Source organism: Labrus mixtus, chromosome 21, assembly GCF_963584025.1.
Source record: "Labrus mixtus chromosome 21, fLabMix1.1, whole genome shotgun sequence".
Taxonomy (NCBI): Eukaryota; Metazoa; Chordata; class Actinopteri; order Labriformes; family Labridae; genus Labrus; species Labrus mixtus.
Genome location: NC_083632.1, coordinates 16,685,398 through 16,699,039, shown reverse-complemented (window position 1 = coordinate 16,699,039; position 13,642 = coordinate 16,685,398). Strand labels below are relative to the sequence as shown.

The following is a 13,642-nucleotide window of genomic DNA, read 5'->3' as shown; positions in this document are numbered from 1 at the left end:
AATACGTCCATGATAATATTTGATCACTGGTGTATGTTGAGTTAAATTTGAGACAGACACATTGGCTGTAATTGTTTTTGTATCCTACCTCTGGCAGTGAGAATTGAATGAATGTGGCCCTTGCTGTGACCAAAGTTGCCCCTCCCTGTACTAGACCTTTCAGTATAACCTTACAGCGATACATCGTCACTCTATAGTCACTGTACATACAGACCACTGTAGGAGCCTTTATATTTAGTTTTAAACATGAATAAAACTGAGATTTGATTGTGTGTTAAGTTTGTATTGCTTCTGTTACTTTTGCTGGCACTGCAGGATGTCCTGTTAAAGCACAATGAAGAAAAGTCATTTAGTTAGTTATGCAGAGGTTTCAGTTCAAAGAGACTTGGATGAAGAGTATTTGGATAATCCTTTTTTTATTTTGTTTAATAATCTTGATCATTTTTCTGTCTGACAGGGGTAATGCACTGCGGCAGTCGTCTGCATGGAAGGGTTCCAGAGGGCCCGCGGCCTTGCTGCTGGTTGCTGTGTCTCTGTGCGGGGCGGCCGTGTGGTTGTACGTCACCTCTTACGACAGTGAGATAACAGAGACGCTGGTCAGCCACAGTGAGCTGGTTACTTCCAAGCCCAGAGTCTTCCCCGTCCAGTGCTCCGAAGACTACGAGAACTATAAACGCTACCCGGGTAAGACTCTGGTCCTTCTTCTGTGCTGTCTCGGGCAATAAGCAAACATACCTGGGATGGGATAATTCTCAAGGCTAAAATCAAATATTATGCCAATTCACTGGCACGTTCTAGATGTTGGACTCGCAACTCCAAAGTCTTGAAAGTTTTAAAAGTCTCACGTCTTACCCAACATTCACATCTACACTGAAATGCATCAAAGCCTAATGTTTTTAGATGTTGCGTTACTTTCATCAAACTTACAAAACCCCTAGTGGGCAGTCACGTTATCTCAGATCCTTTACTTTGTTTAAAAATATCCATAAGGACAGGTTTGGCCTGGTGGTTTGAAATTGTGCCCCATCTGCAGAGGCTACAGTCCAACTTTGCTGCAAGTCAGCCCCCACTCACTTCTCCCATCATTCTCTGTCATTCTTACCGTCCTGTCCAAATATAGGCCAACATCCCCCCCACCCAAAAAAAATAAATAAAATAAACATATAGAGATAAAAAATAAGTATAATGAACTCTATGAACTTAAATTTCAAAAGTTAGATTATTCACAGTGTGGACAATGGTCACTGTAGAAACATTTACTTTTATATATGATGTTATTGGATAAATCTTTCTGCTACATAATGAACACATTGCATTATGCTGCTGTAAAAGTAGAGTGTTGCTCTGACTTCGACTTTAATCTGAAGTACCGGTAATCATCATATGCTTGTAGGTTGAATTTCCCGGCAGAATCAGATATGTCTTAAAATCCACATTTTATCTGCCCGGCCCTCTTTGAGACTGCAGGGGCATCAAAAGTTAATGATTAGAAAGTTGACTTAATGGGTAAAACAAATAGGTTTGTGTGAAAAGTACAATGTTTTCCTGTGAGATGGACTGAAGTGGAAGTATAAAGTACAATAATAAACCATGTTATGTCTTTTGAATTTGTAATTAAGAACAATATGGAGATGAAAGCTTTTTAGTTAGTCTACCTTTGTTTTGTTTTTTATATATGTTTTTTAGGCCATGTTTGCCTTTTTTAGAGAGGACAGCTGGAGAGAGACAGAAAGTGTTTGTAAGAGGGAGAGTGGGGGATGACATGCAGCATATGGACGAGGCCTGATTCGAAACCCACGGCCACCCCGTGACGAGCAATACAGGCACACATGGGGCATGCGACACAACCGCCAAGCCATCCGGCGCCCAGGGGCGCTGCTTGTCAACAGGCCAAACTGTGGGTGGGGGGGGGGGCTGACAAACTGTGGACCAAAGCAGCGACTCAAAATCTGAAATATTTTGTAATGACAGTAGGAAACCTCCCTAAGGGGGCCCCATCTGACAGCATTCACACTGGTAGGAGGGCTCCGAATGAACTTTTGCCTCGGGCCACAACAGACTTTAGAATCGTCACTGCCAGCGCCCCGCCCACCTCTTTTGAATCTCATTCAAACCTTTTTACCCTGAAACAGCATCAAAGTACGCCACTAGATGGCACTATAACACAAGCTTACACAAACCAAAATATGACTGCATTGATCACTCCTTCAAAAGTTCCTCCTCCATTTCTAGCAGAAAGATCTGTTACAACAACACAGCAGAGGCAAACAATGTAAAGAAGTTTATCTCATTTCTATTTGTTCACAGGAAGAGCTTTAATCTGTATATTATTCATCAGATAAATCTACATGACAAATAGTTTTTGATTATTTTCTGGTCATGTAAAGTTATTATTCGTCGCCACACAACATGAGGGGCTTTATTTGTTTTCATAATGATCTGAAAAAACAAGTGAGTGTCTGGTGTTTTTAACTTAGAGCATTCACTATGTCTCATAAGTTGTAGTCAAGACCACACTAACAAAGACCAAGACACCGAGACCGGAGTGCTCCGAGACCGAGACAAGACCCAGGCAGAGCGAGAGTGAGACAAGACCAAGATCATAAAGATCACTGAAAAATCTTCATCGTGCTTGCAGGGGGCATGTCACTATCTTAGACCGTAACACCGCTTTTATCTGATCACTTAGATTAAGAAAAAGCCAATCTGAATTTCTGTTCTTGGATTATTAAGGAAACCGAATTTCCTTGGGGTTGAAGTGCAAGCTGTAAGGCTGCCTTTAAAAGTACACTATGGGGTTGCCGGATAGGTGATCAGTTATGTTGCGCGCCCCATGTACGGAGGCTAAAAGATCGGTTCATCTGGAAAAACAAGTTTCAAAGTTTGAAAATGCACATGAACACCTGCTCAATTAGAACAGCAACCCTGAATCTCAGGAAAGAATGAGGTGTCCGACTTCCTGACTTGACGTCACATTCGTCATCACATGGGGGGGCAAACAATGTTTTTGTTTAAAGTTAAGATACTTTTTTATTAATTCACGAATTGCACATCAACGTTTTGCTCAGATATGATTTGTCACAGTGACATTCCAAAAATCGTCTTCGTAGCGTCCCCTCTGTTTTTTTTGATGTTGTTCGTATTCAGTCTTTTCAAACTGAAAGCACATGAACACGCTGAAGTAGGAAGAACGACTTCCAAACTGGGACCATCAGAGGAGCTCATGAATGCAGCTAAAGTCCTCATCGCAGCGACCGTGGGTTAGAATCCGACCTCGGCCCTTTGCTGCAGGTCATCCCCCCCCCGCTCTCTGCTCCCAACATTTCCTGTCTCTCTTCAGCTGTCCAATCCAATAAAGGCAAACACAACAAGTGCACTGCCTACAGATGAGGCAGAGAAACTTCAGCAAAAACTTGTGGCTGGGTAGCAGATACCTGGGGCCGCGGAATGTGTATCAATCCAGGCTTTTACATAGTTTATATCGAGCAGCACATCTCCAGCAATGTGTAGTGTGACTGTGTCCACCCTTTCTTGTTATACGGGATGCTATTAGAAAATGACTGGACCATTGTTGGCTGCTGTTGATGTTTGTGGGCTGTAGCGGTCGTGTGCGCCTCGTGGTCAGACACATCTCTCGCACTGGGCTGCATGCCTCTGTTCTGTTTGAGATGTAGAAATAAATTGGTGGTGCTGCTGCCTTAAGTTGCAACAGCCTTTGAACAAACTTTTCAGCGGACTGTGGTTTGTTCCAGACCTGACACTGCAAAACCAAGCCAGCTCCAAAAGACTTGACGAGGCTGTGCTTTTTTATTTGGGAACAAACTCTTCATTAATGCTGGCAGCCACATTGTTGTTAATGTATGTGTCTCTGTAGGAAATAAAGAAGGGGGAGGATGTGAAATACGGGAGCCCCAAGAGAGTAGCGGAGGAAAAAGGAAAGAAAAAAGGAGATTTTAATTTTCCTAAACCACAAATACGAATTAGTCGATTAAAATCGATTTATTGCTCAGCCCTTCCTTCCAACATGCAGCACATACACAGAGAAAAAAAATCTAAATTTACAAGCAGTAGTAAATTTACTATATTGACTTCATAACTCATTTTAAATTAGGCTGTATTCTGACAGGTTGTATCAGAAGAGCAGCCATCCGCCTGTGCCAAAATGAGGAAAAACCCTCAAATCCATTTCCTCTGCCACAAAAGAGACATTTTGCTCCAAGTCAGTGTGGTTCTTCCTTTGAATAAGCCCCCGAAGTGTCCAGTTTCTTATCAGGGTCCTGACACTGATGACAATGTGATGCTGATGTGTCAAAAGATGAAGTATTTCCTCATTTGTGAAACCTACAGTAAAGTTTAACTTAAGATGCTCCATGTTACAGGCAGCTTCTGCTCCTCTGATATAACTACAGACTGAAATGACAACTTTATTTTGTTAAATGTACGTCTATAATGTCTATTTTCCCCCTTGATGTGGCCCTAATACTCCTTTTTTAATTTAATTAAGCCAAGCTCTCTCATTTCTGTTTATTTCCAAACAGCTCATTTTCTGAGGGACATTTTTTAATTATTGTTATTACTGTCTTCTCTCTTCTGAAATTTGAAACAGTTTTATACTATTCTTACAAAAAAGTAAAGAACAAATTGGATGTGTCTTATTAAACATGTCGGCTGCTAAAAGTTCAAACTTGCATCCCCAGTATCTAAAGAGGACACAATGGGAGACTCACGCCTCGGGCAATACATTTGAATCCTCAGAGGTTGGACGAAAGCCCTGAAGTTTGCGGGGGAATAATGAGCAGAACTCCAATGAACTCCTTACCTTGCACTTTGTTTCTCTACTAGCTACTTTCTCTTGCTGCTTAGGGGCCCAAACTTTTTTCCAACAGGAGGATACAGCATGATAAACTGACTTAATATTTTCTCTCTCCCAGGATGCACCCCTCAGAAGTGTGGCCGTGCAGTCACAGACAGCGTGGTGACAAGGGAGGAAGCTCAGGTCCTCCGGAGGTAAACATGTCCTCTCCTTGCATGTGTTTTTCTATTCGCCCTCTTCTATCTCAGCAGTGCAGCTGAATCAGTATTCATGCTTTCTGTCTGTGACACACAGGCTGGCTGAGAGAGGGCTGGCGCTGGCTGGATCAGAGGGAGGGGTAAGTATATCAAATTCAACTGTTGGAATAAATAGACAGGGAGGCATGTGTTAATACAGAAACTGAGCTGAATGTCCTAATGTTCTATCACAAGCGCTCTACTTGTGACTTTATCAAGGCCTCATACTTCCTGAAGAAAACTTTACTATATTGACTTCATAACTCATTTTAAATTAGGCTGTATTCTGACAGGTTGTATCAGAAGAGCAGCCACCCGCCTGTGCCAAAATGAGGAAAAACCCTCAAATCCATTTCCTCTGCCACAAAAGAGACATTTTGCTCCAAGTCAGTGTAGAAAAAGAAAAAGCGGGCTACATGACGTTGGTCAGCGTTGTCGCCACACAGCGAGAAGGTTCCGGGTTCAAATCCCCCGTCTGACAGGGCTTCCTGTGTGCATGTTCTCCCTGTGCGTGCCTGGGTTCCCTCCGGGTACTCCAGCTTCCTGCCACACTCCAAACACATCTCGTTAGGTTCACTAATGACTCTAAATTTGCCCAAAAGGTGTGAGTGTGAATATTTATCTGTCTCTATATGTCGGCCCTGTGATTGGCTCGAGACCAATCCGGGTTGTGTACTCCGCCTCTCCAATGACAGCTGGGATCGGCTCAAGCCCCCCCCCCCCCCCCCCCCCCCCCGGACCTTACATACAAACTTTCATGTGATAGTTAGATACGCTGTCATGAAATTCTTGTCTCCCCTGTGGTGGCGTAGAAAACACTTTGACAACTTCTAAATGTTTAAAAACACACTTGAGTGCTTGAGCTTTTCAAAAATGTCTGCTGGAAGATGTCCTAGCTTTGCTTTAAACTCATTGATACATGTTCTTACCGAGTGTTTACTAAGTTGTGTGTACTTATTGTCAACACACTCCACTAAACGACGTCACATGAAACTGAAGTGAACCGTCTTTGGTTGATGACTCACAGCCTGGAATCTGTTATTCCTCTGTGTCATAGAGCTCCAGTGTTGTCTGCATTTCAAGGCATCTCAGCCTGCCTGGCCTGTCTGTGACACTCTGCTGCTGCAAAAAAAAAATGTTTTCATTATCTTACGCCGACTGTCTCATTTACACCAGTATCTGTCCCAGCAATGTCAGAAAAGTCATTTTGTCCACTCCAGTCCACATCGAATGAAGCGTTTTTTTTAAGTATATTTTCCATCATCATGAAGTTCAGGAAGCTCTGCAGCTGTAATGGATCATCGCTGTATTTGTCTTTAAGTATTTGGACACCCAGCACTATTCACTAATAGAAACATAATCAGCATTATTGACAGGTCTCTCTCCCTGTCTTCTTAATCTTAAAAACACAAATATGTATTAATCAAAGCACTTTGACAGCTGTAGCAATACCCAGTGCTTTTTTTTTTTTTTTTCAACCGACTTGTCACTAATTCCTTTTTGTCCTCTTCCAGGCTTCCATACTTGACTTGCACTCTGGAGCGTTATCGATGGGGAAACAGTTTGTCAACATTTACAGGTAAGAAAGTTCACATCGTCTTCTCTCGTTTGTTTTTCTGTCCGGGCCTTTTTTTTTTTTTTTTTTTGTGCCTGTAAAAATGACACCCTGCATAATGTGCAGAAATATATTCACCAAAACTCATCATCAATCTTACTGATGCTGGTCCTTGTGAGCTGTCCTGTCCACACTGACCCATACGGCCCTCATACATCACTGACAGCAGAGCCCGTTTTTTATTTGGATCAGTTGCTCCTCTTCATCCTTCTCCCTCCCAAATACTGCCTCTTACATTCATTCCTGCCTCCGTTTCCTCCCGCTTCTCTCTAACGTCCTCCGGGGGCAGGTGGCTGACACAGGACCCTCAGGGATTATCTGGCAGATTTGAATCAGGAAGCGATGACTATAGCATTCGCACCCTTCACCTCCCAGTGCGTCGCTCATCATGTGAGGCAGTCAGAGTTAGCTATCTGCTCTGTTTGTTTGGTTGGCTGGCTGAGTAATGGTTCACTGTGCCATGCTGCACAAGTTAATTTATGCTAACAGATCTGATCTCCTCTGCTCCCCCCCCCCCCCATACTGTGTCTGTGCCGGTGTTTATCTCTGATTGGCTTGTCTGCATGCTGAACCGCCTGTCTCTGATTGTGTGTCGGTGTGTGGCTGCAGGTATTTTGGGGATCAGATCGGAGATGTTTTTACCCAGGAGGACTTCGAGCTGTACAGGTGACTATGAAGCCTGAAATCAAATCAGCCATGCTACTTTCCAAAGACTTTCCTCCAGAATGAGATATGTGACATTTAAGAGTTATCCATTACCAAATGATGCTACGTCTTTGTTTACAATTATTATAAACGTAATGTCTTTACCTTATGCATCATTCAGTAGTTTATGAAGAGGCACTGCAAGATCAATAGCACACAACGATGTCATTAGACAACAAAATGAAAGTATGGATCTTTTGTCCTCTTTGAGTATTCAATTTGACAAAACAACATCATGAGAGCCCGTTTAAAAAGATATTCAAAACTGCCACAAAGTATTCTCTGTGCGTAGTTGAAATGTTAATTGAATTACCAGCTGGCAGTTAATAAAGACTGAGGTGCTTAATGTTGCTGAGAATCCTATTGACTTGTGTTGCCCAAAGTTTCTTGCAGTGTTATGGTCATAAATCATACTTCATAAACTCATTTAGTCCGATCTTTCAGTCTGACATTTGGTGTCTGTTGTTTTTTCCATGGTTAGAGATGTACGTGGGCGGATACAGGCAGTTATTGCTGAGACGTTTGGTTTGGAACCGACTCTGATGTACCTCACCAAGCCGACCTTCTTCTCCAGAATCAACAGCACAGCAGCCAAGACCCAACATGACGAGTACTGGCATCCCCACATAGATAAGGTAATGCACAAACACTGAGCGCAAATGTACATTTGTGTAGTTGATGATGAGCATCATGTACCAGCTAGATAAACCCCAAGTGTACGTTTAAGAATTAATAATAGGGATTAGTGCATTCATAATGTTTAATGTACTCGGACTTGCACAATGTTTTCTAGTCCTCCGACTACTCAAAGCTTTTTTTCTCACTACATTTCACTTTCATTATTTGTTCGGCGTTGATTCATAACAAGTGTTATCTGGAGACACTTTGAAAAAAGCAGGTAAAAGACCTTACTTATTGCTTTATTACAAAGACTCAACATTAATCCATCATGAGCACTTTAGCAACATTTAGCAAAAGTTACAGTGGCAAGAAAAAACTTCCTTTTAACAGGCAGAAATCTTGGCATCTTGGGTTGGTTATTTAGGGGCGGCTGTGGCTCAGTTGGTCGAGTCGTCGTCTCTCAACCGGAAGGCCGAGGGCTCGATCCCCAGCTCCATATGTTCAGGCAGGCCGTCCACCAACGATCCTGAGGAACCTAACTCAATTCACTTTCCCCCATTCACACCACATTCTCACACTGATGGCAGAAGCTGCTGTGCATAAAATGCACAACCATACAATTCACAGTGGAGATGAAGGGGATCCAACCCTCCTCCTTCTGGTTTGAGACAAATTAACATTTTGGTAAAACTTTTTAAAACCAAAATTGAAAAAGCAAAACACTTTTAGCACAGAGAAAACACAATTACATTTTAGATTTTTGTTTTTACATGATGTGAAACACTTTCACGAGCGCAGAGACGAATTTACAATCAACAGAATCTTGCCAGAAAGGGAATGTACCAAATGCCGTAATTGACCCGGGTGTGATTTAGTGAGCGTCCAATTATTTTGTTTTGACGGAAAGACTGCGTTTATAGAGACTGAATGATCTTTTGTCATTTATTGGGAACCCACCTTACACAGTCAAAACAAACGAATTGACCGCTTACTCAATCACTTCCTGGTCACTTCCAGCATTTAGTACATTCTCTTTCGGGCAAGATTCTGTCTGTAAATTGGTGTTTTTTTTTGTTTGCACTTCTCACTTCAAAACGGCTAAGATGTCGTCTTTTCTGATTAAACGGGCTGATGGGAATCATCTTAAAGTGTCAAAAGGATTGGATTAACCTGAACGTGAATGACAGCTGAAATGGTTCTTAAAAGAAGCCACTTATCTTCTGCAAGAGCTCTCTTTTTTTCAATTCCACACCTTCTCAGCTGTATTCTGATTGACTTTGATTTTTGGACATTTTGATTTTTGGTCAAATGTGTCAGCCTGTGGAAGCTCAGCCTTTGCCAGCAAAAAATGAACTGCTGTCATTAAAATTCAGGGTACTCAGTTAATTTTTTAAAGTTACTGCTCCTTTTTAAAGGATGTAAAGAAATCAAAGGAAGGTCAGTTTGACTCCATGGAAATGTACTGACTCAACTTTAAAAGGTTTGGAGACTTCACCAGACTGAACACCAAAGGATTTGAACTCCTCTCTCAGATTTCTTTTTCATTCTTTCCACAACTACTCACTGAGGTCGTCATTGTTTCAATACTTAATATTTTAAAGCACATAATTTCCTTAAGAATAAAATGATTATTTATTTTACATTAAACAGTATCAAGAGTTTAGAGGCTCTAAGCAACTGATCTTCAATCACATTTACAGTGTTGATGAAACAAACTTGATAAAGTTTTCACACAAGTGAAATCAAAATAAAAAGCCTTTATTGTCATTATACAACTGTACAAAGAGATTATAAATGCTTCACCCTAAAGTGCACAAACATACAGATATACACAGCTAGGTACAATGTAAATGTAGAACATTTTTTACAGCAGTTAATGTTTATTGCACCATAAAAAAGTAGCTTGCCACAAGTAAAGAATATAAATATATATTGCAAAGTCTGAAATGTATTGCAAAGGAAAATAATCATGTATTCTGCAGTAGAAAATATGATTTGTAAAAAAGGTAAAAGAGAAAAATATCTATGTGGTCCTGGGAATTTGAGAAAATAAGGTTTTAAGGCGCCCCCCCACCACACACACACACACACACACACACACACACATGGCCATTTTGGACGCCCCTCGGTTTATCAGGCAAACAGCAAACCAACAGGTGTTGCAGCGATGGAAGCGGGCAAGTGAACTGGTTCAGATAGAAGTGATTCTATCTGACCTAAAAAGTCTCTGCATGTTTCTAATAAGCTCCACGAGCAGAAACGTGCTCAAACTAGGATCAATATTGGAGATGCTTTTGAAAAATGAAGAGAGGTTAGAACACAGAAAGCTGGCTAAACACTGAAGCTACTGTGTCTGCAACATGGCAACTTACCTGCACATCGACTCTAGAGAGGAGGGGGCGGGGGGAGACGGCTCTCTCCAATGTTTTGAATTTGGACTGCAGTACCCATTTTAGACCCTAGGTGTCAGAGTTACATATTGCTCCTTTAATCCTCCATTTGCACAGCACTAAGCAACATTTAGCAACGTAACGGTGGCAAGGAGAAACTGCCTTTTAACAAGAAGAAACCTCGAGCAGACAGAATCATGTTGTACAGCCATCTGCAGAAACTGTGATGGGCTTGGAGAGTGGGATAGAGGGAAATACAGGAAGAAGGATAGGGACAGACAGAGCAGCAGCAACAATGAAGAAAACTGATTTACAGCTACAAAGATAGTGAAAATGGTACAAACAAATGGTATTAACATAAAGAACTGTGGTGGCAATGAAACAGTGAGGACTGATAATGCTTATTATAGCAGTTGAAGACATATTACGAGCGAGGGAGAAAGAGAGAGACAGGAGCTCAGTGTGTGAAGTCCACCAGCACTAAGCCTATAGCAGCATAACAGTTAAGGCTAGTCCATACCTGAACTATAAGCTTTATCGAAAGTATAGAGGGTCCATGCGCTGGTAGCCTAGTGGTTAGTGGGGCTCCAAGCAGGCGGCCCGGGTTCAAATCTTGCCTGTTGCTCATTTCCTGCATGTCACAAACACTCTCTCTGTTACCATTGTCTATCCACTGTCCTGTCTCTGTTTCTTTGATAAAGGCATAAAAAGCCCAACAATAAACCTTAAAAAAATGCTGGATGATGAGATCAAGTTAATTTCGGATCATATACACTTTATTGTGCACTATAGATCAATGTTGGCTTGATTAGCTTCCCAATGTCTTTCCATAGCCTGGCTTGTAGTCTTCTTCTAACCGAAGTAATGCCACAGAGAATCATCATCACTATCTTCAAGAAGTCTTGAAACAAATTTTAGATGGTTTTCCTAATTTCCGGTCTGAGGCGCCCGGAAGATCCCGTCTGTTCTTTCACATTCTTCTAAAGAATCAGAGCAGACGTTGAGCTGCTGCAAATTTAAGATCATGAAACAGTTTTTATTGTACATTTTAAAACAAGTCATACTCCCCTTCAGGGCAATTTTCTAAATTCATAATGCCCATTCCTCTGTTCAGTTTTGAGAACAGTTCATGTCATACATCTTTTATATTTATGTATAAATATTCATACAGTCGGACATTTTGGTCACAGCTTTAATCTCAGTGTTTCACATTGCTGTTTGTTCATTGTTGAGACATTCAAGTTGCCTTGGGATTGACAGAAGACCTCGAGTCATGTTGGGAACAAACAGGGTGTCTGTCTCTTGGGAGAATGACTTAAGAGTCTTCATCATTTTATAAAGTGAGAAATGCATCGATAACTACATAAAACATTTCTACTCTTTGGCAGGAATGCTTCTAATCAGAGGGTTCAATGGTGCATGATGTTTCTGTAAAGGGGACATATTATGAAAAATCCACTTCTACAGTGTTTTTGAACATATATTTGGGTAACCTGAGTCTCTACTGACCCACAAAATGTGAAATAAACCCATCCAGTCCTTTGTTTGTGGTCTGCATAAGTCTAACAACACAGAGAAAAATGCTCTGTTTCAAATTTGCTCTCCTTGTGATGTCACAGTGGGATTCTGGTAAAAACAAATTACCCTCCCCTCCCCTCGTATCTCCACCCATGGACTCCACCCCCAGCCTAGAGCAACACTTTTGCACAGGTCAGCCATTCTTAATTCTTGCTATCAAAGGAGTGATGTGTACAAGGTAAACTCAGGGGGGGCTCATTACATTTAAAGAGACACACACACCAAAACGGAGCGTTCTGAGAGAGTTGGTTAATACAGGGTCACAAACCTCCTCTGTTGCTTGAGTCATGTTATATTTTGACCAAAGCACAGCACAGATGTTTCATTTAGACCTCATGGTGCGGTTGTAAAAGTTTGGAAAGGGGTATAATATGTCCTCTTTAATATTCCTTAATGGTCCTATCAGAGGGATTATTATTATCGCTGTAATTTAATCATTTCTTGTCAAACCACTGACTTCCCTGAATGTTTTGGAAAGATTAAACTGACTGAAAGGCCTTTTTATTGGCACTCATAACACAGTTGAAGCATCTGTGTCAATATTGAGGAGTAGTTCTCACTCGCTAAATGATCAAAAGAGACTAGCAGCACATGTTTACTTTGCTTGTGGTATTTGTTGAAATACAGTTCGCTGTTGCTTCATCCATATTGATATTTGTCGCCTCATTGCCTCATGTTTGCCCTCGACAGCTGGGGAAAAAATGTAATCTGAAAAGACCCACTTTTCTCCCCCATCTGTCTCCGCTGCCATTTTGGGGCTAATTGGCTAACCCAAGTCTCATTTAAATGTAAATGGCCCCTGACGTCTTTAGTGGTGAATTTATTCCCCATCGATCATTTTACTGAGAAGGTGTCATGGCACCAGTTGTAGTGTTGACAGTGCGGAAAGTGTGTTTGAGCTCGATCATGGCGGGGACACACTGTCTACTTAATGAAAACTGAATCATGGGTTAAAACACAAATATCAAAGATAGTGTCACTGCTCAGGACCTGACAGGATTTACCCGCTAAGTAAGGATTCACTCAGATTCACTCATTCCTCCTGATCTGGTAGATTTACATCTACGCAAATCAGAAAAAAAGTATGGTTTGTCTTTTCATTCTAAGTGATCTTCATTTGCTCAGCTCTTGAGACATTTGCCTTAAGTGTTTGAGTCCTGACCAGTTTAAAAAAAAAAACTGCATTTAATGTGTAACAGCCAAAATGCAAATAATTTATTGAATAATATCTAGTTAAAAAATATTAGAATCCGATAATAGTAATTTCATGTCGATTCATATTGTTTAAAATGCATAACTTAGTCATGTATAAATGATGAAAAGGTTATTTGCAATTTTTTCAGATTTTTATGTTATGACATCACTGCATAGGTAAAGCTGTGGTGGATGTAACTTAATCAGTTTGGAGTCTGATATTAAAGGAAGCTACACACTTTTTTGACAGTGCGTAAGACCTTCTATTTTTTCTAAGGTTTTCCAGTAAACCGGTGTAACGAAGGAAAGTTGTCCTGTCTTTGCACTCGCGTTGCAAATACTGTGAGTTGACTCCAACAAGTGGTACGAAGAAGGAGACGGAGTGCCACTACATAATGAGAACTGAAATTGTCTGCATGGATAGATACAAGAAGAATTAGAGGCTGCGTCAATATCTGAATGCTTTGTGTCTTATTTTTAAGCTTTTAAA

The 13,642-nt window shown here is 41.1% G+C and overlaps 1 protein-coding gene across 1 annotated transcript in view; it reads left to right on the top strand.

The window, feature by feature from the left end:
* uts2r2 (urotensin-2 receptor 2) overlaps nucleotides 1-13,642 on the top strand; it is a 37,965-nt gene that overhangs the window by 735 nt on the left and 23,588 nt on the right. The window contains exons 2-7 of the mRNA XM_061029138.1: nucleotides 458-684; nucleotides 4,932-5,007; nucleotides 5,108-5,150; nucleotides 6,564-6,628; nucleotides 7,274-7,330; nucleotides 7,851-8,004. Coding sequence (XP_060885121.1) covers nucleotides 458-684; nucleotides 4,932-5,007; nucleotides 5,108-5,150; nucleotides 6,564-6,628; nucleotides 7,274-7,330; nucleotides 7,851-8,004 — 622 coding nt within the window. The remainder of the gene's footprint in view (nucleotides 1-457; nucleotides 685-4,931; nucleotides 5,008-5,107; nucleotides 5,151-6,563; nucleotides 6,629-7,273; nucleotides 7,331-7,850; nucleotides 8,005-13,642) is intronic.